This window comes from Chenopodium quinoa, unplaced genomic scaffold (genome assembly GCF_001683475.1).
Source record: "Chenopodium quinoa cultivar QQ74 unplaced genomic scaffold, ASM168347v1, whole genome shotgun sequence".
In the NCBI taxonomy this organism is placed as follows: Eukaryota; Viridiplantae; Streptophyta; class Magnoliopsida; order Caryophyllales; family Amaranthaceae; genus Chenopodium; species Chenopodium quinoa.
Genome location: NW_018745324.1, coordinates 589519 through 617023, shown reverse-complemented (window position 1 = coordinate 617023; position 27505 = coordinate 589519). Strand labels below are relative to the sequence as shown.

Below are 27505 nucleotides of genomic sequence, written 5' to 3'. Positions count from 1 at the left end.
TATTACCAAAAGCAATTAGCTATTAATAGAATAAAAGATGTATATACATTGATTAATATTCCTAAAGAAAAGAAAATTAAATTAAATTAAATTAAAAGAACCATTAAAGTACATTATCATATGTACACAGTTCATTTGAGAAAGGCGGTGGTTCCCTTATTCCATCCACAACCTCATTTAAGGATTACCGCTATAAGATTAGATAACAGAATAGCTCAGCCAAAGAATGAGGGCAGTATCATTTTCAGGTTTGAATGGGACAAGTTTTGAGGGCTGGCATCAGGTATCTCATGCAGGTATCAGAAAATGGTTATAGGTGATAAAATGTCACAATTCGCACGAGGCTAATCATGAAATGTAAGAGAGAGCTCATGACATAGGATTCTGGACAAGCTTTGGATGAGTAGAGGCATAGATGGAAGTATTTACATCTGTTGTTAGATGTGATAGAAGGTGTTGTACATCCGGTCGCAAACTTTCCAATGCTCTACCAAAAAGTACCAAAACCTCTGCTCTAGGTTTACTTGCAGATTGTACTGGCCCACCCTGCCCTTCGTAATGCACAACTTGGTGCCTGAAACCAAAAAGAGCAGTAACTGGTTAGGAAGACATATGTAAGGTTAGCAACCATTACAACAGATTGTTCATTTCATCTTAATAAAAAGAATTGCAGGAAATATAAATTATGATAAGTTCCATATTCCATCCAATAAGTTCCAAAAACTAGAAAGGTTGTAATAAAATTCAATAAATTCATATAAGTTCAATTCACAAATAAGTTTTGACCATTTCAAAAAATTTGCTATAAATTCTGATTAGCCGTATTCTGTGAAAATAATGAAACCCTATTCTTACAGGAAGTCAATCAGATCAATTATCTCTGAAGCCTGAGCAAGCACGGATGGTTGTGCAGTCTTTCCAAAGACATCCACCATTGCACCAAGTAGAAGAGAGAGAGTCTGCAAGATTAGATTGACATATATGTCCAAAAGTCAGAACTTAGAAGGATAATTAAGAAAACAGGTCACAGAAATCTATACGATTTTTTTTTTTCTCTTTCTTTCTTTTTTATTTTTTAATTTTTTAATTTTTTAATTTTTTTTTTCCTACCTAAAAAAATTTGCACTAAAAAACATATCACCGAGCTTGGGATGCCATATTGGATAAAGAGTATATCCTTTGCTGTAGATCAAGGATGACTGCTACATCATCGTCTCATCATTAATAATGATAAGCAAAAAGATTAAAAGAACTTGTCATTCATTCTTTATGGTATTCTTCAAAATTTGGAGCAAAAAAAAAAAAAAGAGAAAAGCACATGTAGCATATTTCCAATACCGTTCCATAACTATTACCCTCTCTTCAGCAAAAATGAGTGATATTCAGATGTAGATAGGGAGCAGGAATGAATGTGTGTTGTTGGGCCCTATTTGGCCAGGGACTAATAGAGAAGGGGGGGGGGTATCCTGGTGATTATGGTGGCAAGAGGAAAAGAGAAAATAGGGGTTTGTGGTGGTGAAGGGGAGGAAAACGAGAATGATTTTTTGTTGAACTTGGGATTTATTAGTAATTAACTGGGAATAAACGAGCAATGAGACATGCTTGGATTTTTGACAATTTTTCCTACAACTCTACAAGTGTAAAGCAATTAAGCATAATATATAAATATCACGCTCAAAATAAACAAATAAATAAATAAATATCAAAGAAAACTATATTTAAGGTCACAAGGAGCACCTGCTAGGCAAGATATATCATTTTATGGAAAGGAAAAGGTGATGACACAAAATAGGATATACAATAGTGCATAAAGTCCGTACCTTGTTAAAGAGTGTATGAGCATTTGCAAGTCTTGGGAGCAATGGACCCATTATACGGAAAACTATCCTAAGCATAGCCACCGAAGTTATTGGCCTGAGTTGCTTTATGATTACATGGGCTCCTTCAAGCCATTCTTGTGGAAGGTTGCTAAAGAATGAGTGGAGCAAACCAACAACATTGCCTGGAATATTCAAAATCAAACAACATAAGAATCCTACATTGGCTACATATTATATTATATGAAATACAGCATAAAACTGCAAAATTTTGAGGGTGGGTAAACTATAATTTCAGCATCCTCTACATTGTGTCATGTAACTCATGTTAACTAAATTTCAATTACTTTACATAGTACATTGCGCTTTGACTTAGAAACATGATGCAACCACCAAAAAATCTCAAGTTTAGTACAATTTAATCTTTTTTTTAGGAAATTTTGTCAAAAACCTCCTTTTAAAAGCATGTTTTTGTCAAAAACCTCCTTATAAATTTTTTTTTGTGAAATCATACCTTAATCAAATTTTTTTTTTACAAAATCATACCTTTAGACGGAAAACGGGGTTTGACTCCATTTTCAGGCGTTGACCACCCACGTGTTCAACGGAAAACCACCCAAACCCACCAGCCCACCACCACCTCCTGCCAGCGTCTAGGGTTCCTTGTCCCCCACCCCCCCGGCCGGCGACGCTACCCCAGCCCCAACCCCACCGTCACCCAGAACCCCAAACCCCGTCGACGACCCTCTCTCTCCTTCCTCTTCCCACCGCAACTAGAACCCTCCTAACACGGTGGCTATCTCCGCGCAACCACATCACCGCCACCTGCTCCACCGCACCACCTATCTTCGCGCAAGCACAACAACATCAATCCCCAGCCCATCTCCACCGCTGCAACACCGCACCAATTGCAACCCCAATTCGCACCAATTAAGCCCCAAAATCCCCAGCAGCCTCCATCTCCACCGCCTAGGGTATTGTCGCCACGAAGGGAGTGGTTGGGCAGGTAGGTGGGGGTAGGTGAGTTGCGAGGGTCTGGTTGGCTCGAATTGGTGGTGATTGGAGGTGGTGCGTGCGGTATTCAGTTCTGCAGCTGTTGTTGGTGTCGAATGGTGGGGTTGTTGGTGTTTGCGTGGGTGTTGTGGGGGTGGGCGTGGTGGCTGGTCTTTGGTGGTGGGTTAATTTTGGGAAAATTTTGGTGGTGGGATAATTTTGGTGGTGGCTGGTCTTTGGTGGTGGGTTAATTTTGGGAAAATTTTGGTGGTGGGATAATTTTGGTGGTGGCTGGTTTTTGGTGGTGGTGGTGGCTGGTCTTTGGTGGTGGGATAATTTTGGTGGTGGTTTTCTGTTAAACACGTTGGTGGTCAACGCCTGAAAACGGGGTTAAACCCCGTTTTCTGTCATAAGGTATGATTTTGTAAAAAAAAAAAATTGATTAAGGTATGATTTCACACAAAAAAATTTATAAGGAGGTTTTTGACAAAAAAATGCTTTAAAAAGGAGGTTTTTGACAAAATTTCCTTTTTTTTATAATTATTTTGGACAATCTATTTTTTTAATTCACAGAAAAATATCTATCTTTGATTGTACAATATTGCTTTTTTTCTTTGATTCCATGATAATGTAAACCACTCTTGTTGCTGCCTAAGCTTAACAAGTAAACCGCTAAAATGCTATATGTCCATAAATCAAAAATACCTTCACTATGACATCATTAATTTTGAATGTTTACTGTACATCCATTTGCCAAATTGTCTATATATCTACACTTCAAAGTGTGTGTGTGTCTATATATATCTACAGTTCGAATTATAGTTTGTTGATGTTGACAGTAGCGCTGGTTATTAGGGAATTTTAAATTAAATGCACCAAATAAATACAATGGAATATTAAGGGAATAATTTCTAGTTCCTCTATCGAAACCACCAAATCAAACAGGCCCTAAGATGTTTTTGAGTGATTTTCACATTACTTTATCAAGAAATGGTAGTCACCATAACCTCTAGATATTCCCTCATTAGTGTTTGATCTTTATTAAGGGAATAATTTCTAGTTCCTCTATCGAAACCACCAAATCAAACAGGCCCTAAGATGTTTTTGAGTGATTTTCACATTACTTTATCAAGAAATGGTAGTCACCATAACCTCTAGATATTGCCATTAGATCATCAAAATGGACCAGAGTGTTATGGATTGTAAACACTAATGAGGTGCATTAGGGAAGAAAAAAAAGGAAAAGAAGAAAAAAAAAAAAAACCCCTTGATTAAGATCTTTTCATCCCTTCAAATTCCTATTTTTCTTTTAGATTGCAACCAACCTCCTAGATATACAACTTAAGATGAGGATAAAGAAGGCAGATGGACAAACAAACTAACTAAAATAACTTATAAGCTTTGTAATAACCCAACCCACCATCTCAACAATGTTGAAGTTAATTTGATACATTGACGATATTGTCCTTCATAATCTTTATATTCTTTTGTAATACGTGAGCCAAGGAGCTTGGATGCATGTTTTTTGAATTGGAGGAAGTATATAGGAGAAGCCCAAAAAAATGAGGTTTAAGAACAGAATTTAAGTATTCTACAGTTGCACCACCCAATAACATCATCTTATCAGTCTTTTCTAGATTTACTTGCCAGTTCAGAGTAAGGAAAAGAATGTCACAAGGAAAGAGAATGACGTGCTGGGACCTAATTACAGAGCTGATATAATTTGGCTGTGTATAAAACCCGACCATATCAACTAATTTAAGACTGAATTATTCAAGCTTAGAATTTTGACATGTTAAACTATGATACTAACCCAATATATTTGCAAACAACAAAAAGTAATGATATGGTAGTAAAATCCCAAAAGAATCCACAAATGCAAGCTAAATATAATAATGGGAAACTTGTCTGAAAGGTATTCACAATGCAAACTAAATATAATAATGGAAAATTTGTCTGAAAGGTCTTTTTAAGTGGTCGACTTTGTCAAAAAGGTGGCAAAAAAGGTCCTTATATCCCATTTAGGTTGTAAGGAGGGATTGTTTGACCAAATTCCGGCAATTGATTTTACTTTCCAGCCATTGACCATCACGTGTCCAGCACATGACTTATTTTCCCCTTTTTTGTCTTTTTCCCTTTCCCCTCCAATTCCAACTGACCCTAAATCTCCCCCCCCCCCCCTATTTCTCCTTCCTCTCTTCTCTTATCTGATGTAACTTGCAACATTCCATTAATGGCGGTGCAATAACTCAACTGGGCAATTGGAAGCCCACAATTACACCTCTTCAACAGTTTGTGTGGGGATGAAATACTATAATTCAAAAACAACATTTTATATTTGTAGTTGGAAAATTAGAAATTGAAAAAAACCATTAATCGACATTAACAAATACATTAGTATAATTAGCAAAGGGGTTTTAACCTCACTTAATTCGACTTCCCTTCAATTTGAATGGGAAGGACTAGATTTGAACTTTGTTATTGTGAACAAGCTGTTTTGTGAAAATTAGGGTTCACAAATTACATAGAGGAAGGAGAAACAAGGGGATAAGAATTAGGGCCAGTTGGAATTAGAGGGAAAAGGGAGAAAAAGAAAAAAAAAAAAAAAGGTGGGAGAGTTTTTACAGTCACGTGATGGTCAATGGCCGGGAAATAAAGTCAATCGCCAAAATCCAATCAAAGGTCTCTCCTTACAATCTAAATGGAATATAATTATATAAGGACCTTTTTTGCCACCTATTTTTATATAAGGACCTTTTTCACAAAGTCGACCACTTAAAAGCACCTTTTTGAAAAATGTTCGTAATTTTTTTAACTGAATAAGCAGGAAAAAAACAATAATAAATAATACCTATGGCTGTGGAGGTATTGTCTTGAGCAGCCCATGTCGGATCAAGTAAAGCATAATTAACAGCTGAATCCAGCTCGCTAGGGGACCTCTTCCCATCATTGAGCCACCAGGTCTCTTTAACAAGACGTGATACCTCAAGATAGAGTTGTACATGAAAATCTTGTGGAAGCTGAGCCAGTAAAAGACCACAAGCTTGAATCAACAAACACGATAGCTGTTGACACGTATAGCCACTACGAGAAACAAAATTGGACGTATTCAGTCCAGAAACTGGTGCGGCAGATCTACTTGCATTCATAGAACCTGTGCTTCCACCAGAAGGTGATGTTGGTAACACAGAGGTTTGCCCCGAACTATTTGAAGTTCCATGCAACCCATGGCTGGACTGAATAAGTGTAGATTGGATATGGATAACGATTTGAACAAGTGATGCCACAATTTGGGAAGCAGATACTGGAAGAGAAAGCAATTCCATTACAGCTGTTTCAAGCACCAGCTGTGTGTGTGTCCCAGGGTCTTGGATCTGATAGAAAGCCTTCTGAACCTCAGAAACATTTGTTTGCCCAGATTGATTTGCAACAGGATTTTTATTCGGTGGACAGCGCGCTGAAAGGTATGAAGCATCTAATATCGATCCTGATTTTGAGCTGCTACTAAGGGGAGGAATGACGTTATTCACTAGACCCAACAGCAGGGAAGCAAAGTAATCCGGAGGAGGGCATGAAGAATTTGATAGGGCAATGTATTGTGGAAACGACTCTGAAAATGGAATCTAAACCAAGAATTGCATCACAAAAGATATCAGCCACCAAGATGACAAGAATCACAATGAAATTACAGATCATGAAATTATGAAAACAAAGCCTTTTATTACCTTGGGTATATCAAGCAAATTCAATATGCGGACAATTAGCTTTCCTGGAAGATGACCATAAAAATATGCTAATATGTCACGGACAAAAGTAAACCTTAAAGGATGGTAGGCTAGCAATTGTTTATACATAGCCAGAACTCTCTCAGCATGATCCATAGCATCATTTTCAATGAGTCGGTAAACAACCAAAGGAATAACAGGAAGCAAACGGGCAGCAATATCATCAAAAATCACAGGAAACCTACAAGATAAGTGAAAGAGTGATATGCTTCAGTCAATACATTATCACATAGTTAACATAAGTCAATTACATTACATCCAATGTCAGTCAAGTGTTCGAAGTAAAATGGAATATGAGTAACCCTATACTATAATTCAAAAGGTTTCCAATAACTTCAAACTTCAGAGGCAAAAGCTGTTCAAGCTTCAAGAATTATTAACTCGCTAAAAACGGATAAAAGCATTGTTAAACAAATAAATAAATAAAAATTTCTTTTTACCTAAAGTACCCGTGTCAGACCTTGGACAGTCCAACACTTCAACATAGGTAGGCCATTTCAACATCATTTTAAACCAAACATAGAAAATTTTCATTAAACAGTCGAGTCAGCCCCATACGTGCTCCCTAGTCTAAGTAACATAGCCCCCCTGACCACCCACATATCTGCTCTCATTGATCGAACAACCAGCCTCAGGTGCTGCACCCTATAATTTGTCTCCATCTTCCCCGCACGGCCGCACCTCCCCCCCCCCCCCCCATCGTCCCCTTAAAAAATTATTCAATAATTACTCTTTTAACTTTATTGCACAAATACTGAAGATATCCATTTTTATACAGGGCCACTCTAGATATCAAATAAGACCTAAGGCTACAATGCAAGGGCCCTGAAAAGCACAATGGAACAAGGACAACGTAGAATATTCTTTGATATAACCCGCTGGATATCGAAGGTTCTAACCAGAGGCGTAGCCAGAAAGTAAAGCTAACGGGGCCAAGGCTATTATTTTTTATGGCTAAAATATCTTCCGTGTTAGCATTGACAATATAATTTTACTATACAAAATTCAAAGTTAAATCATTTTACCTTAACATTAAAACAAATCACGAGACTAATACAAAGTACTTTGCATTAAAAGTTAAAAACTACTCTAAATCAATAACAATTAATAAAAGTAAGGAGAAACATAAACTAGCAATATATAACATTTAAATTTTAGAAAGTTACGTGTTTTTTGAATGTATGTCACAACATCATACAAAAGCAAACTCGACTCTAATTTATTAACAATTGACAAAAACAATTAGAAACATAAAATAGCAATATTGAATATTTAGATCTTAGAAAATGCATGTTTTTTGAATGTATGTCACAGCATCATACAGAAGATAAATCATGATGATCATCAATTAATAAAATTTAGACAAAGTATTACTGAATTTGAAGCATTGAATCTTCATCATAAAAGAAAAAATAAAGAGAAAAAAAAAAAAAAAAAAAAAAGTGGGATTATAAAAGAAAAACAGCCAAATTATAAAAGGAAATAAAAGGGGGGAAAAATAAATAAGTGAGATTGTACAAGATAATAAAAACACCTTAATTATACAAGAAAAATAAAAGAGAAAAAAAAAATAAATAAATAAAGAAGTGGGGATATAAAAGAAAAAGAAAAAGAAATAAAGTGGGAGATCTAAGAGAATTGAACAAGTGACCATTTCTGACCATGTGCGGTATCATGTAGTACCTTTTCACCACTAAAGCAAGATCATTTACGTGATACTGGTCTTCACTTAATAATACATATACAATAAATCTACAGGGGCCAAGTTAAAAATCATGAGTCGCAGGGCTAGGCTACCAGCCCCCCTTGTAGCTCTGCCCCTGGTTCTGGCTGCCACTGAAGATGACAGCCAATGAAGCTTCTTCCACTCTAGTCTCTACAACAAAAACCCACTAGATTTGCCACATGCCCATAGTCATATGAAAGAAAGCATCAACATATCAATTATAATATTGATGGGTGAATGGATTTTCCAGTCAAACCCTTGATCTTAAAATCCTTAACTTCATTTCATATCATGGTGATTAATCCAGGCTAGACAACCATTTTGGAATATCATGTATACATTATGTTTTGAAGTGTCAATGTAGAAAACACAGAAATACTTTGCCACATCAAGTAGAAGCAACCAATTTACAGGGCATTTTTGATCCTCAATAGGCTGCCCTTCTAAGATGGCTGCCATAAATTAATGCATCTGAATATAATAAATAATGGCAACTGTCTTCCAAGTCCATATCTTATACATTTATCCAAAAGAGATCTACCACAAGTCCACACCAATAAAGCATAATGTAGAAAAAAAAAAAATTACCTTTCTTTCCAAGAGAGATGATTTCCTAATGCCTTCTGCAGATCCACACGTTTGAATATTCCAGAATATAGCCAATGCTCAGGAGGTCCACGGGTCAAATAGAATAATTTCAATCTTTGCTGAAGCTCTTGCCTGTCAAGTAGACTGATCTGCAAACCATTTTTGCAAGACAACTCAATCATCAGATAACAATTAAAAAAAAATTATAACTAGGATTCTAGGACTGCCCTTAGGAATAACTATAACAGTTAAAGAAAAGAACGTGTGAAGAGCAACGTATGGTATATGCTACGGAAGTAAGAATAGAAAGATAGAAAGGTTTTTCTCTAGTAAGAACTAGGGGAAGAAAGCCTATCAGTCCTGTCACCATCCCAATGGTTGTTTTGTTTAAAGGCTAATGGGATATTAGGATATGAGTTAGGCAGTTAGGCTCCATGTAAGAGACTAACTGCATTGAGGAATTGTAAATAATGTAAAATTGACAGCTCCTGGAGCCATAGTAGTTTTATATTTCAGTCCATTATCACATCAAATAATTACTCTTACATCAGCAATAGACTTACCCCTTTCAAGCAAGCTAGATTTTCATTTATACCTTGTAACCTATATTAATGCAAAGAAGTTTTAGTACTCGACATAACTGTGTCTTTTCCTGTAATATATGAACTGTTTGAAATGAATGACATCCATTTGATCTTAAGAGATTATTGGTCATTAACCTTGGGCATTGTGCAAGGAATTATTGACACTATCACTAGGAAACAATATGAGCTTATTGAACTCAAGAACACCACTTGTTAAAGCGCTAAATCTTCAAAGTCATAAGGAATAATCATAAAATCCTACATTCAATTCCATGCTCTTATAGTCATAAGGAAGTAACTATTCTTAAATCTGTAATTACAAGCTTCCTTGTAATACAGTCTAGAAGAGACCACGACAGAAACCCACTTGAATTTGAAAACCAGAGGTCAGGGAAAGAAACTTGTAATAAAAAATAATGATAATAATAATTATAAATAAAAATAAAAAAACTCACTGCAATATGTAACGCATGTGTATCATCATCACGATCAATCAATGCAAGGACTAAAATATCCAAAGGAAGCAACTCATGAGTCCAAATAAAGAATGCCAAATTTGTAGATGCTTTCATAAGAAGATCCTGCAACGAAAAACCAAGATGAAAGAAAAAAAAATAAATGAATTGAATTTTCCAATTGTGAGTCAGTGAAAAGTTTTAAGATATTTATATGCTGGTAACAGCCAGCAATATCACCTGCAAAGGATGTCCTCGCTGAAGTTCTACATGAATGTGATGAAGCAGAACATCAACCATGGTGTAAATATTAGCAGTCACTTCTTCAGGGGAAAAATCTCTCAACACACGTGCCTGTGCTTGATTGGATAGAAGCCTCAAATTAGAATATATCAAATAAGATTGCATAGTTTACATACACAAAAATCATTCCATCCATACTCATGTAATTATTTATAAATTGCTCTTTTTTTTTAAGGAAAAAAAAATACTTTATCAATAAGAAGAAAAAAATAAATACGAGCAGAAAAGGGTAGGTACCAAATTTGCGCTATTTATACTTTCAGGATGTCCATGCATAAGTATCCAAGCACCAGCACAAAGATATTGCCGGTGTTGAGGAAAGCTATGACCTAGGTAAGTCGATACATAAGAAGGATCAGCTGACGGGGACAGAAGTTGGGTGCATTGATTGATAACCGTAGTCTCTGCCTGTCACAAAAAACAACATATAGGATTAGATATCAAAGCAATTATACAACTATTTTAGGCATTGGTATCCCCAAATGTCACATAAGCTCAACATACAAGTTTGATTCCCCAACATGGCATCAGCTCATGAGGACCCTATATACAGCAATTTAAAGCAATCAAGTACCCAGAATACAATTGGGCTTTCCCCAATTATACAACTACTTTAGGTACTGGTTTGTCCATATTGCTTATAGTGTAATTAGTAAATTCTTCAGCAAAATAAATAAATATATAAATAAATAATAGGTACTAATTTTAAAGTCACTTACTTAAGAATATCATTAAAAAATATCACAGAACACAAAGTCACAGACATATTAGATTGTGAAATCACTGAAATGGCACAACAGAGTGATTACTAGAAAAGGTGTAAGCAGCCTTAAAAATCTGTAATTCAAACTTGCAGGTGTGATGCACTGCAAGAAAATAGTAAACAAAAAAAAAACAATAAAAAAAGGAAAAAGTTACAAAACCTGCTGCCATGCTTGAACAGCCAGTCCCCTTTTATCTGAACGGCCAGCTAAAGTTTCACGTAGAACAGGAGGAAAATAACGTAGAGTTTTGTCGGACCAAGTATGTTGACTACTCGACAATATTTGCTCCAACATCGCAGGAAGATAAAGTAAATGCTCAGACTCAGCTATTCCACGCGTCTTAATAATAATAGCAAGAGAAATGACAGCAATTCGATTCAAAGTTTCAGTGAATTCAGTAGGACCCTGCAATTTAAAAAATGATAAAATAAAAGAATTATACCCAGAGTAAAATAAAACTGAATGGATACAAGTAGGCTTTATGGAGACCTTAACACCTTTCCTTCCTTCTTCACTGAAAAGAAATCTCTCAGGGACAAGATCAAGTTCATGCATAGATTTTCAGCCAGTCTAAATAAACGATGATCACCGCGTTTCCCTTTCAATGCAGCAACAATTTTCGTGACATCATACATTAAGCTCTTGTTCTTTCCTTCATACCTACAATTCAAGTTATGCATCAATTTCCTTCATTCTGAAATAGAAAATAAATACATAAATGAGGGGCAAGAACCACGTGAGACCTGCTACTCGTTGATAGAGAGTAAACAAGTTCAAACTATGACACAGTATTATAATAAGTAATAATTTCCTAATAAAACAGCTAGGGCAACTAAGCAAACAAAAAAAAAAAAAGGATAATAGAGCAACTAAAAGCCCAATGTCACATAGGGTCACTTCATCACTCTCAAAGAAATATTTGATTTAAGGAGTAATTCTCCAATAGATTACACAACCCCTCACCAAGTCACCATCTACAACAGCACATAAAGACCGTACTTGTACCAAGAAACAAATTTATGAATTGAAGGGATAAGCCCCATCACTGTTGTAAATCTTGTAATCATAAGGATTTTTTTTTAGATCACACCTTTTAAAACACAAATTTCATGAGGGCCATTGTTCAAATATACGGTTTTGGTCACCATTGCGGGAATGGTACGGTGTCGCACAAACATAAACGATGCTTTGATCTCAGACAGTTGCGCTACTATTCATTTGAAAGTCTTTTAGGGATTTAAATAGTTGTGCACTGTCATAGAGTAGACTATTAGAGGCTTAAAGTCATTATTGACGAGACATGGGGAATCTTTCACTTTATCTATGAAAAGCAACTTTGAGTGAAATACTTGGTTAAACCTTCAATGCGGGTCTATTAGGGGTTATAACATTTGATTCAAGCAATGTCAAGATCCCAGGCTTTTGAAACAACTCATACTTCAGGTCAAATGAATATCCTCAATACGAATTAATCAAAATGATGCAATCGTATTTTTGCACCTCGGAAAGTGCCTTTTAGAATCTTTTGTACTTCTAAGAAAAAACTTTCTCGTGGTTCCTTAATCCCTTTTTGGTAAATTCTAGTGGTTTCACCCTTCCTTTCCTTTTCCAACCATTTTCTCTCTAGTCACACACACACACACCCAATGACAAATACATACTCTTTTTCTTTCTCTCTCTCACATACATTCCCACTACTTTTCTTTTTTTATTCTCTTTTCTTTAAAACTTCAACAACAATATTTCGCTTCTTTTTCTAGAGATACATAATACTTGGTATTTTTTCTGTAGCTATCCATTCCTTATAATTTCCTTCACAGCATAAATTTTGGGAAGAAAGCTAGGAAATATTCCAGATTCCAATGATGTATCTATTTGTCAATTCTAGTTGATAGGCAATAATAATGAGTTTAAGGCTTTAAGTGTATTATAAATTTATAATTGCTCAATATTTAGCTGAAACTGTTAAGATTCTGGGAATCATCACCATTTTTGTTGTGCTTCATTGCCATAAATGACAACATCCAGGGTTATGGTAGATTAATAGTAAATTTTCCTTCAACTCAACTCCAATTAGAGAAAAAAGTAGTTGGAGGCGAAGTGAACAACACTCATGAAGCCAAATAGTAGCCTTTGAGTCAAAAATCATCACAGGGTACAGCATGGCAATAGCTGGTGAGGTTTGACCAATTGATGTTCAAAATCGACAAATTGTGTTTTGTTGAATCCTTACAAATAATAATTTTGAAGAGAGTGACCTAGATTAATTTTCATAGAAAGTAGGGTTCTTATTCTTTTAATGGATTCCTCACTCTATATGAGTACACATATAAAGACACACACAAACAAGTCATACTCACCGATAGAGTGGAAGCAACCGATAATTCAGAATCTCTAGAACCAGAAGTGTTGCTAGTGGCTTGCTTAGTGTGCTTGGGTTCCTTTGAGTCAAATGCTGCAACAATGAAGCGATAGACATTTACACATGACAAGCTCACAATACACAGTAATTCAAGTTGTAATCTTGTTGATACATTCAGAAGTTTAAACAAATCATCTGCATCTCAAAGCCCTTATAATAGTTCTCCATAGCAACCTATTAGTCTTTTACCTCTAATTATTATAGATAAAAACATAAAATAAACAAGATTAAAAATCAGCCAATAGAGTAAAGAAGTTTACACTGAAGTGTGAGCGAAACAATGAATATGGTGCGATGAGAAGCAACCTTGTATAGGTTTCAACCATTGCAATGCTAGGAATAACCTACACAGTGAGAACAACTTGTTAGAGCCACAGAGAACTACTACCTCAGGTCTCAAATTTTTACAATGCACCGAAACTACTGTCGTAATTTTAGATCAATATTCTTACATAGTTCAAATGTCATTGTTAGCAGGGAAGCAATACAATGCTCATGGATTGAATAAAAATACATATTTTGTGTGTTAGCTTATTTTTGAGTTTTTGTAGGGGTAGGTAAATTGGCACACTCTTTGGTTGATGGTATGCTATAAATGCTGTAAATGGTATGCTGTAAATAGCTTACAATCATAGGATCAATTAAGATCCAATGCTCCACATCAAACCCCGGTCAAAGTAATGGCAATATTTGTAAATTTTAGATTGTATATTAAAAAATTTAAAAATTTTGGCCCAGCTTTTTCTAGGAATAAGTATAGATGGGAGTCTGGGAGAAGAGAAAGAAAGTTGACAAAAGACTGCAAATAGATAATTAAAGGCTTAGAGCCTTAGAGTATAGATGGGAAACCTTACAACAGGTAGCCATAAAACAGGCATGAATGAGCCGAATTGTAAGGCAAAAGGTCTTAAGGACGCCTTACAAAACAATACTTGATCTAAGTCAATGAAGCATTAATACACAAAATTGTAGAAAAAATCCCAGTAAGTGTAATCACGAGCAACTATAGGATATGAAAAGACAGAGAACGTAGCATATGAGCTAATCAGTAGTCAATATTCATGGAACGAATGCCAAAGGGAGCTTCTCAAATTTACCCCTAGAAATAGTTTTTTGATTCCTTTGTAGTACTACAAGTCTGCTATTAACAAGTTTGGTTGCTAAGATTTCATAAAAGCAAAACACTAATGACATAATAACAGTATACCTGTCCAGAGAATAAAGAATCCTCCATTTGATAAGCAAGTTTCATGCACAAGTTGATTGAGAATCCAGATATTAGTGATATTGGTAGAGGACTTGTTTCCCGCATCATTACAAGTCTCTCATTTGACTGCATACCAGAGACTGGTAATAGTTCTGTACCAGCAGCATTAAGCCAATTCATCACCATCTCACAAGCAGGCTGTGCCATCGTGTAAGATACAACCCAAAACATTCCAATTGATCTGTCATCCATATTCATGTAATCCAGCATCCGTTCACCTGTATCAGGAAAGCATAAACTTTTGACTCTGATACACAATCAACATTATTACATTAGTAGGTCTTCCTATTCTCAACCTTCATAAGGGAAACTCTCCTCTTTGCACCAGCACTAAACACATGCATACATAATGATACAAATGAAACTTAAAATAAAAAAATAATATATATTGGAATTCTTAGTCCTTAGCGCTAAATCAGTAGTTACTTATTTCTTCAAGATTTTTCATCCTATTTCCATAACAGCTTTTTACTAGGGTAGGGGGAATAAAACAAATTATCACTATCATTCTTTTAGGAAGTAGAGGCTCTTTATAGAAGAAGATGACCTAAAAAGACAGTTAAAAAAGAAAGAAGCTAACAGACAACGTTTCTTTTATCGTATATTACATTAAAAATACATTAGTTACTGTTGTGCTTAACATGTCTCATTCAAAGTTTTAAATTTAAATGAACTATTGGTATCTAAACAAGCTTATCTAGAAGTTGTGCATGCAAAACCAAATGTGTGCATGTGTGAGAGAGACAGTGTGTGCATATTGCCCCAAATTTTCGGGTGTACTTTAAATATAAATATCATACAAAAAAAATGATTTTATGTCACAAAAAGTTAATCATCTCAAACTTGAAATTTGATTTTATTATCTAATTACAAGATCATACTTATCTTAAACCCCCAAAATTATCCTAAACCTTGTTTATATAAGCTTTGACATGAGATTAAGGAGGCAACCAACGCTTAAATTTTCTCTGTATTTCACCCTACTTCCACCAGCCATCCCTTCATATTTTCCCCAACCACAAGATTTGCGGTCAATAGATGAGTGAAACATCAATCTATCTAAAATTTCTTCTTTTGGATGAATGAAATCAACTATATTATGCTCCAACCTTGCACCTAGAACTGCTCAACTGTCTCTCTTGATCTACCCTGTTCTTGACCACAAGATTTGTGGTCAATAGATAAGTGAAACATCAATCTACCTAAAATTTCTTCTTTCGGATATCAACTATATTATGCTCCAACCTTGCACCTAGAACTGCTCAACTGTCTCTCTTGATCTACCCTGTTCTTAAAATCCTAACCAATTTTATTTTGAAAAAAATGAAAAAAAAATCATCACATCATATCAAACCTCTTTTGCAGGAGCACTGCTACACCAATCACCACCTCTGCTCCTATCCCCCCGTTCATCCTTGAATGTTATATTCTTTATCGTATTCATAACTTTTGCTGTGCAGAGGCATATTTTGAGAAGTTATAATGACTTTTCCCTCTGTACAACAATGCCTGTACTTTTTTTGTATGATTAATTGATCTTAGTGACCAATTAATATTGTTAAGTATAAGTAGGAATAAAATGGCTGCCATGACTAGTAGTTGTCATTAGAGAATTGATTAGTTAACCAAACTTTTCAACTCACTTGGTTTCTTTTCAAGTACAAGGTCTATAGTGATTTTGTTAACTTGGAACATTAATACAGTGTTGTGTCGTCACTTAATAGTAAAACTATTGTACCTACACCTCTCTCTCTCTCTCTCTCTCTCTCTCTCTCTCTCTCTCTCTCTCTCTCTCTCTCTCTCTCTCTCTCTTACACCCACTCACCTTTTTCAAACTATACAAAACTTTAAGGATCAAGAACAAAAGGATGAACATGGTTGTGCTTGTGCAAATAAAAAGAAAGGTTTTATAATAGTTACAGAAATGAACATGTACTTCATTGTATGCATCATATAAGCTTCATATTTTGGGTGAAGTTGATTAGTCAAGCATCATTTATTTACTCCTGATAAAGTAACAGGTATCATTATAATATAATTGATGGATACCTTTGCTCACTTGCCTCCACCACTCATCTATTTGCTTTCCTTTCTGAAGCTGCTCATTATTCAAGTGATCTCTATGTAGTGTGTTCAACGACCATATTCTCAAGTTCTGGCAGCTGCTTATAAAGTCAAGCAGTATACTTTGAGGGCTATTGGGATCATAGCTCTTATCCTCTCTATGAAATGACAAGATCTTTTTTGTTGTCTCAACCTGTATGCATAAAAGGGAAACTCGCACTTTATACAGTCAAATTATGAGATCAAAGCAATGAAAAAGTATCGAGAGGAAAAAAAAAGAAATTATTCATGTACATGTTAAAAAAATTATTTTACATGACAATCATTATCACACAAAAAAATGCACTAGTCAAACTGACTAACTACTTGTAAGCCCCTATAAACTATTTTTCCAACTTGCTTTACTACATTTGAGAGAGGAGATAAGAGGGGACAAAATTAAAGATAACGAAACTTTTAGCCATAATCTGCTGGAATACCTTTCTGGAATCATTATTTAGAGCGTTCATAACAAGCTCAACACGAATAATCTGTGCAAGCAACCATGTAACATGATTTGTCCGAAGAATATGGCGGTCATCTTCAATCAGCCGCAAAACAAGCTTGTCCACAAAATCGACAAAGTCAATGCAGCCACTCTTCATCAGAAAGAAGAATATATCTGAAAAAATAAGCCACTCCTGCCAACAATTTGACTCTGAACATACATTAGAAACACCAATTAGCTCACTATAATGGTAACTTCTGCAGACACAAATACAATGCAGTGAAGCATAATCGCAGATCACAATATTTGGGATAAAAAAAATTGATTAACATAAACATAGGATCAATATCTGGTACACTGATAGCCATATCAAGAGTTAAGCGAAATATTAAAAATTAAAAATAAATAAATAAAATAAAATTTTAAATATAGGATGAAATAAAATTGGAACGATCTTATGCCTACCAAAATCATACATCAGAATGCTTAAGAAGTTTGGGAATATAACGATGCAAGAGTTGTGAACGATACATTTTAACTATTGATCAGGAACTCTATACGTCGTGGAAGACTTGAAACAGTAGTTATACAAAAAATACTACCTCCGCTTCATATTACTCGCAACATTTGCCAAAAATGGCCGCTTCACATTACTCGCAACAAATATTTTTCTTTCCTTATTTAGTAAGTTTTTGGCTATGAAATGACAATTTTACCCTTACTTTTTTTTTAAACATCCTAATTAAAAAATAAATCTGTTCTTATTACATTAATCCCTAAGGTTAATTAATTTCTTTTTACCACCAAATTCATTCCCCTCCTCCATCTACATTCAACATCTTCCTTCATAAGTTTTCTCTCTCTTCCTTCATAATCCACCACCTTCTATTGCAACCACCACCTTCAATGACAACCACGACCATCACCACCACCATTACCACCGATCACCACCGCCACCATCTTCAATGGCAACCACTACCTACATCGCTGCCTCTGTTTTCTCTCTCTTCCTTTGCTTTTTGTTTCCTCATTGCCGATGAAACCCAAATTCGAAGGTTTTATAGTCAAATTTAACCATCAAAACTCTAGATCTCTACAGTTTTGATGGTTAAATTTGACCAATTAAAGCTTTAACTGATGATAGAGAAGGGTTTGTGGTTGGTTTGTTCGTGGCTGCTAGGTTCGTTGGTGCAGTGGCATCATGGGTTTGGGTTTGATTGAGCGTTCGGTTTTGGTTTTGATTGTGGGTTTGGTTTTGGTTTTGATTGTGGGTTTGATTGGGGTTCATTGTGCAGGGTGGTACAGTGAGTTGTTGCTGCTTTGTTTTGCTGGGTTCGTGGGTGGTGCTGGGTGCGTCGGTGGTGTTGGGTTCGTGGGGTGGTGGTGCTGGGTGATGGTGGTGGGTGGTTTCGATGATGCTGGGTAGTGGTGGTGGTGGTGGTTGGTTTCGATGATGCTTGGTGGTGTCGGTGGTGGTGGGTTATTTAATTTAATTAAGGTTGGATTTGTTTTTTCTTTTTTTGGGTTGGATCAATAGTTAAGCATGTACCCTTATTTTTCAATAATGATGATTTCAATCTTTTGCCTAAGAGTCCGAGCGCACCCCTTTTGTTGCAAGTAATTTCAAGCGGAGGTAGTATTTGTATAACAGAATATTCAAATTGTAGAATAACATTCTGATTGAGGCAGAATAATATAAATAAATAAAAAATTAAAAAAAAAAACAGCCCTGATATATCACCATCTACAGAAAAATGGTACACTTTATAGCTTACCCCAGATATAGAAATTGATTGAGAGATGGCTGAGTGGTTGATTCTTAGATACCAGCGTGGTTCTTTGTTAAGAATGAATTATTTTAATTAAGTCCAACAGATACATGAATTTGATCACAAGGATAGAAAGGAGGGTTTTCTTATAGAATAAGAAGACCAATTTAAAGCCATTGGAACTTCAAAGTTTTGGGCCAAAATAGATGTGATCTCTATAGATAATTTCTGCCAAAATGTCAAGCTGGGAGAAATTACACCATTGCCAAATGCCTGAAACAGAACCAGTAACCCCAACCCCTAGAGACCAGCAACATAATTTCGTCTCTCCGTCATATTATCATCATGATTACTTCTAGCTCCGAAAATGGAATTTTATAGGAGTTAAGTACAAAACCACTCTCTCAACTTAGACTAAAGTTGCAAACTACTCACTAAACTTATAAAAGTTGCAATTTATTCACTCAAATCAGTTATGACCTACAATAACAGGTTAATTCTATAAACTCTCTAAACTTTATGACATAAAAGTTTGCAACTCCCTAAACTTCCTAACTATTTTAACAAAAAAATCTTTAACCATGGTTAAATTTTTATTTTTAAAAAAATTCAAGGATTTTATAGAAAATAACACCAAAAAAAGCCCAAAATTTGATTATTTGATTATAACACTACAAATTTAAAATTTTTATTATAACCATGGTTCGAAAATGCGGTTTCGGTCGCGATATTGGTAACGATCACGTGTCGCGGTAACAGAAATGATGCGGTTGTCGCGGAATGGGTTGCGGATGTTATGACCAAATTTAATTTTGTAGTTTTGATATTTTTTTTCACAATCTTACTCATAAATTTTGAATTATTATTATTGATATTGTTATTGTTATTGTTAGATAGACCAAATCTCCAAACAGCTTACTGATTTCTAAACCAAAAAAATAAATATATGATAAAGTAAAAAGTTGCTCTAGTTGCTACGTGTCTAGAGAATTTAAATTTAACTGGTCAACAATTGTAACCAGCTGTCAACAATTTCAAGGTAGTCAAGTGCATGTGACTGTGAGGAGATATAAAAATAAAAAGGAAAAGAAAAGTAGTTGCTGTCAGCTAGAGGAGAGAGAAACTTTGAAATTTGAAACACTCATCTTCTACTTCGCACCTCACATTTGAAGATACCATCCACCGCAAAAAAGAAAAATAAAGGGAAAAACGCTAAAACTCGGCCGCATCAGGAACGTACCGGCCGAATCGCTCATAAATGCGCTGTATTTTAACAAGGCGCTACACATCAGATAATCTCGGTTCGGTAAAATTCAAAACCGCATCATCTCGGCCGATACGTTACAATGCGGCCACATTTTTATACCCTGATTATAACAGCACAAAAAAACCGAAAAATTAGATTTCACCACCACAAACTAACGCCATCCAAAAAACCGTTAGTGGGCCCAACATAGTATACATGTCAACTATATATTGGAAAAAAAAAAAGAAAAAAAGGAAAAACCCTAAAATCCTGACCAACCACCGCACTCACCACCGGCGCCGGTTCCCCCTGCCCCCACCGCCGCTGCTAGTTTCCAGCCAACCACACTGGAAGACACACCACCCTAACCCTAAAACGTCGTACCAACTCAACCTCAGCCCCGATTCAATTCGGTTTCTAGAAACGGGTTAGGGTTTAGGTGAAGGCGATTTTTGGGTTGGTGTGGGTAGGGGAGAGGATTTCGACGACGATGGTGTTGATGTAGCTGAGGTAGGTGGTGGTGGCATGATGTTGCTAGTAGGAGTTCGGCAACGTAGGGTGGTTTTCGGGTTTGGTGGTAGGAGTTTGGCGGCGTGGGTGGTTTTCGAGGAGGGGGAAAGCAAAATTCGGCGACGTGGCTGGGTTAAGGAATTTTTTTTAATTTATTTTTCTTTTTATTAATTCAATTTTTTAAACCTATAAGCTATTGACATGTGTCGAATTATGGGCCCCATTAACAGAATTTATCCAAAAAAACCGTTAAGTGGTGGTGAAATCAAATTTGTGAGTTTTTTTGTAGTGTTATAATAAAAGATTTTTATTTAGATGTTATAATCAAAACTTATTAAGGGTTTGGGGGTAATTTGCGTGGAGGGTGTTTGTTTCAAGAAGGAGATTGTTTCAGGGGAAAGGGAGGAGGGATGGGGGAGCTGGCCGTCGTCAGGTGTAGGGGGCTGGAGCTTGGCTGGGTGGGTGGTGAGGGTGTTGGTTGTTTTATAAAAAAATTTCCAAAATAGTTTGATCATTAAAAAAAAACCCAAACTATTATTAACCCCAACTTTTATGTCATAAAGCTTAGGGACTTCATAGAATTAACCTGCTATTGTAGGTCATATTTGATTTGAGTGAATGAATTGCAACTTTTATAAGTTGAGTGAGTAAATTGCAACTTTAGTCTAAGTTTAGGGAGTGATTGTAGAGTTAACGCAATTTTAAAGAGTGATTTTATTATTCAAGGCTATTAAGCAAAGAATAACTTGTCATTTCATCATAAGTAATTAAGTTGCATGTCAAAAAAAAAAAAAAAAAATCCCTTGCATCAACACCAGAAGTATTCAACTGACCCTGGCTGATGACTGCAGCTCACAGCATTTACAGCAGATACATAGCTGCTGTAGAAATGTAGAATTTTCAGTTAGGGGTAAAAAGTTGGCAGCTTTTTTGTTTTATATAGGTTATAGATATTTCATAATAGAAATCCAAGCACCTATGCTAAGAGGTGGTGGTGAAATATTTTTTATTCTATTTTTTTTTTTTGGGGGGGGGGGGTTAAAGGAAGGAAAATTAAAGAAAAAGTTTGAGGGAAAGTGCACTTATTGAATTGATGTTGCTTCAAATGAAAAAGGAGACAGCAATGTGAACTAATTTCTAAGCCAAATTCAAAGCTTTTAAGTTTACCAAATAACCCAGAATAGCTCATCTTATTATTCACCCTAAACTTTATTGCCATATGTTCCCATGTATAGATGTTTGACTAGATAAAAAATGAGAAATGGCTAGAAGCTTCTTGCCTGAATTTGTCAGCTTCAATAGTTCAACAATTCTGTCAACAGTTGCCTCACAAATCATGTCCCATGTGAAAACAGCTCCAGGAGAGGATACATTAGGTTGTGGCCGGTAACAGGGGGCAACAAGCAACACACGTTTCCACCAATCTGGAGAGGGAGTTGTACGCAGAGCATGTCTAATACACCGCAAAGCTCTATCCCAGTCCAAAGTACCCTTCTGGATACAAACTGCCAAATCCTGCAACAAAGTATAAGAGAATCCACAAATATTAACTCAAGAATAGACATCACAGAGACTTGTGAATGTATCAAAGACAAACAAGAAGCATCCATTAACAGAAAATTACATGTACATGTGTTCAATAGAAACTACTTTATTCATATAAACAACAGAATCTGATTATCTAAAGTCCATTGTAAGGAATTATGAAGCAAAAGGCAAATGAGTAAACTTGCTGGAATTCCCTATTCTCCTTCATATCTTTCAAACCACTCCATCTCAAGAATTTAAAAAGCCTTCGATTTACCAGCCACTTTATATACATGATTTCAGCACCCTTAATCAACCTCACAATTATCTTCTCATCATTAATGCATGGTGTGTCAACCTCAAGACCCAGAAACAGATTGTTTACAGGAAAATTCAGAAAGAAGATGAAGAAAATTTGAAGTTTTGTTGATCTGTGCAGACTTTGGAGTATTTTAGGAGGTTGCAAAATGTTAGATGAAAAGGACAGCCAATGAAATGATGAGTAAAGCAACACAAAACCCAAATTGTTTTGAGCATCATAGAAGAAAAAAAAAACTTGTTAAGCATCTTCTGGCCTCCTTTCGTTGGTTTTTTTTTTCTCTTTAGCACTTCCTATTAGGCTTGAATAAGTAGCAAAACAACAATTTCAAGGGTAGAGTTAGATCGCATGAAGAGTACAGGTTCGGTTCTGTTCTTTGAGGCAATTGTATATCTGGAGTCAAATGACAAGACCTTACTATTTGCATTTTCTAATCGTAAATATCTGGAATTTTGTATTTATTAAGATTATGAAAATAGACATTTGGAAAATACATTAAGAAAAATCTAACAAGACCCCTCTTGGAGATAAGATCTGACCCAACCATGCCAGAAATTTCAGACAAAAAAATATCAGACTAAAAATTTCAACCCAAAACAAATATCAGGTGAAGAGAACATAGCCTTAGTGTACTAAATGTTGAAGAGTGAGTTCTAAACAACCAACACAGCTAAGCTGGCTTAGGTAGGATTTTTGTATCCTATATCAACCCTAGAAGACACTCACAGTAAACATAAGCAGCTAATAGGTATCTACGGTTATCTATGTTTATACTCAGTCCTAGTTTTTTCCTTTTTTGTTGAATTTAGACTATCTTATCCTCGAGAGTTTTATTTATTTTAATTTATTTTCCATTTCCCATATTTTAGTAAGGAAAATGTAAACAAGAGATAGTATTCTCTCTTTTTTTTCAAGCTAGAATTTGAAAAGAAACCAAAATGAAGTGTAGGGTTGGAAAAAAGAAAAAGTAAGAGAAAGGGTCAAAGAAAAGGTGTGAATAAATGTAGAGGAATGTTTCTTGTAAAAGTAAGTGACTAAGAGTGCAAAAAGCCTTAAAAAATAATATGGGATGGATTGGGTTGGCAGTCAAATATAATTGAAATTCATAGCAACATTAAGAAGAGTTGGCAATCCTAAAGGAATTGAAATCTAATTCATGACATTTTAAAAATGAAGAATACCTAGAGTGTGAAAGGAAATCCAGCGAAAACAGCAGCAAGGATAGCAACACACAATGAAAAATGAATGCAGGTATTGCTAAAGCCAAAAACATGCAACGTACATAAGTGAACAGCTTAGGTAAGTTAGATATTAAGACAAGCAGTCTTGATTCCAGTACACATGCAGGAACTATAAATTCAACTGACAATAAGGTCACACCTGACAGGAATCTCAGAAGTAAATAAAATAAAGACAATGCAGCTGAAACATGTCAAGAACTATCCTTCAGGCAGATTGATTTACCACAGACAAATCTATAATTTTTCTCACTATATAATCCTAAACCACAGAATTTTTCTTGATGACATAAACTAATTAATAGCCGCTGTAAGTTGAAACATGATTTTAAGCCAAACTTTCATAATTAAGCATAAAAATGTGCTGTAAGAGAAATTAAACTTATAATAGCGTTGACATTATCACCTCTCCATGCAATGGTTCCCCCAAAACACTTGGATATGTGATAGGTGAATACCGCAAATTTGTTATTGCTTCACCTCCAAAATGAGGAGTGGCTAGAGGTAAAAATCGTTGGGTACCAAAAGTTGGACAGTGTAAGTGTTGGTCTAACATTTGCATATGCATAGCCATCATGTCCCGTCGTCGGTGAATCTCCATTATAAGTGTAAACAAGGATTCATCATCTGGTATGTTTTCAATAAATTGTAATCCACTGCGTAGTAACTCATAAAATGGTACACGACATTTGTCCTCCTTGACTAACAGCCAAATAACATCCAGACAACTGTGAAGCCAGTCAATGAGAGCCTTGTCAAGTCTCCAGGATTTTGCATCAGATTCATCATTGAATTGATGTCTTTGATCCCAATTGACCAGCCAAGTTTGCATATGAGATAGTATCTCAGCATGTGTGGCAGGTTTCAAAGTAGACTCTAGGCTTAATAGAATAATTTTACAGCAGAGCTGACGCAGACTACTTATGGCACTATCCCTTATTGCTGAACTGACCATCAGGGATGACTGTTGGTGGTTGCTAGATATCTCATTCAGCTTTACTGGAGATGACGTTACAGCAGATGATGGTTCATTAACAGATTGAGCAGGGGATCCTATATTTTGAGCAGAGATTAATGGTGATGCAGGGTTTGACTGAAAAGTAGAGGATACTGATATGGTGTTTGTGGTTGGCAACATCCCACTTTGAGATACTGTTGAGGTGGCTGCAGGTGTAGCTCGACTACCTTGACCAAATGACATCTCCGCAGAGGACACTGCACTGAGAAGTGATGGTAAAAAAGTATCCCATTTTATATGCTCAATACTGCACAAGCTTCTCAAAGCAAACAGAAGAAATTCTGCCCGTGGAGAATGGCTACAACACTGAAGAACTAGAGAAATCAGAACAGCTTCTGTTACCAAACGCAGTTGCTCTTGATCCTGAAACAATTGTCACAGATACATAAGGTCAAAGTTGAAAGTAAGAAATAAAAAATGAATAAAACATATCAAATGTGAACATATCTTAGATCAGACATCCAAAGCTGAAACTCACAGGAAATTGCCTCAGAGCTTGTTCAAAGTCAGAAACAAATTGCTCATTTGGAGGAGGAAGATCTCTGTTTAGCGCTGTTACACGCTTTTGTGCTTTATTCCTAGAGACAATAAACCAATTATCTTATCAATTTATAATACCACAGTATACATATATGACATTCAATTTATTTCGAATCAGATACATTTTAGTATACCTTTCCTCTTCTTTTCAGTCATTCAACAATAACGACAACAACAAAGCCTTAGTCCCAAAATGATTAGGGGTCCGCTAACAAGAATCGTCATAAGGAACTGTTCGTAAAGGAAATAGAGCATAGCAAGAAAATTGATCGAAGATTTAGATAAATCACCACAAGTGATGGGGATACAAGATTTATATAATGCAGTAACTGATTTTTCAAACTTTTAACTGATGAGTTAATAAGTTATTCACCAAGGAACATGGGTGTTGATCGTTAATGACCCAAGAGTGTTACTACTAATATGTGTAAGTGGATAACAACAATGAGTTTGTTTATAACTTCATAAACTATGAGACATCCGAAATCAACAACCATAGCAATACCACACAAACCCAATAACATTGCCCTCTGAGCCGCCACCCCCCCCCCCCAAATGGAAATCAGCTAGGGTTTAATCATCTACGCTTCTAAATAAAGGTTGTTTAAGCCCACGACACCAATTCCCCCCGTCAATCACCATATTTGCCAATAGCTAGATAGTTTATTAAAGACAGCAACCTGAATTCGTACATTTTTAGTCTTGTTCAAACTCATTACCATATCCATACTATCTCCGAAAAATTGAATCGTTAGCTTTTGTGATCTTAAAGATTAAGAATTAAAAATTTTGAAACAATGAGCTTCCAGCTAGGAATAAATCATCTACGTTTTGACCTAATCATATGATTGTTCAATTCACCATTTCACTGACCACTTCCACCATCAATCACCAAAAGCGGTATATTGTTATTCAATAGATACCAACATGAGCTTTCAAAGTGTTCGTACTTTTTTCCACTTTATCGACAATGGCGGTCGTCAATTTAGTCGTTTCAAAAAGATATTCCAATACACTTAAAAAATACAGATTGAATAACTTAAAAGAAACAAACTGTACCCATTTTTAAGTTCACCATAATATACCAAATCAACCAACAAACACAGCAGAATATTTACGAATACTAAACAATGATTAAACAAATTCCATAACATACAACACAATTATAAACAAATAAATTCATTCCAAAATAAGTAAAAAAAATAAAAATAAATCAATGGGCATAAATTAAATTGGGCGAGAACTGAACAACTGAGAACGAAACTTACGGTGTTTGTTCATCAGATTTTTGGCGCGAAATTCTCTGCAATGATGAAAAGAAACAAGCTAAATTGGAAATTGAAGTATAAAAAAACCAGATTAGAGAAAACTACAAAAATTGCAGGAATTGGTGAAATACCCCTAAAAAAAGGTTGAAGAGATCAGTGATAACTGATTTAGCTGGGTGTAATTGATAAGATCTTGAAGAAGATGGTCTTTGATTTTGCTCCATTTCAATTTGATTGTTCTTCAGTTCTTGAAGCAGCTTCAATTGGGAAGTAAAATGAAGGTGAAGGGGGAGAAAGAACGAACAGCAAGAGTATATTCTTGTTTTTTGTTTTTACAAACTAGGAGTAAAGGTAAAATACACTCCCTAAACTTTCGTATTTGTGCACTTTTAGTCCTGTCAATTTTTTTTGTGCACTTTTAGTCCCTTACCCATCACACTTGGTGTTTTACCTCCAAAAGTTGAGGGACTAAGCCTAATCAACAAAAGTTGAGGGACTATGACTCATTATTTTTTTGTTTTTTTTTTTTTTGTCAGAATTTTATTTAAAATTCCCAGAACACCCCCATGTTTTACACTTAAGTCATCCTAATTTCCTATTTTACCCTCATATGTTGCCAAATAATTCATGTCCCCCTTTATTATTTTCCCTTATTTTTTTTTTTGCTAAATATTCTCTGTCATCCGTTTGCTCAGCTCTTTCTTTCTCTTGTTTTCCAAAGAAAAACCTCATTCTCTATCTTCAATTTCTTCAACAAATAATCAGTTTTTTGTTAAAAAAAAAAGTGAAGAACAGCCTTCTCCACACTAATACGA

At 35.5% G+C, this 27505-nt stretch overlaps 1 protein-coding gene across 1 annotated transcript; it reads right to left on the bottom strand.

Moving 5' to 3' along the window:
- On the bottom strand, positions 1–27312 carry LOC110712664 (mediator of RNA polymerase II transcription subunit 23-like). Its single transcript, XM_021891137.1, has 21 exons — positions 26822–27312; positions 26691–26725; positions 25361–25460; positions 24271–25245; positions 22061–22295; positions 17248–17465; positions 16754–16961; positions 14645–14922; positions 13698–13781; positions 13376–13470; positions 11513–11675; positions 11175–11420; positions 10489–10659; positions 10189–10302; positions 9949–10074; positions 8910–9058; positions 6536–6776; positions 5662–6433; positions 1821–2002; positions 856–959; positions 1–574 (listed from the first exon to the last, which is right to left on the bottom strand). Exons 1-21 carry the CDS (start codon positions 26912–26914, stop codon positions 370–372), a joined length of 4794 nt encoding a protein of 1597 aa, XP_021746829.1. The 5' UTR covers positions 26915–27312; the 3' UTR covers positions 1–369.
- Between the last annotated feature and the right edge of the window lie 193 nt (positions 27313–27505).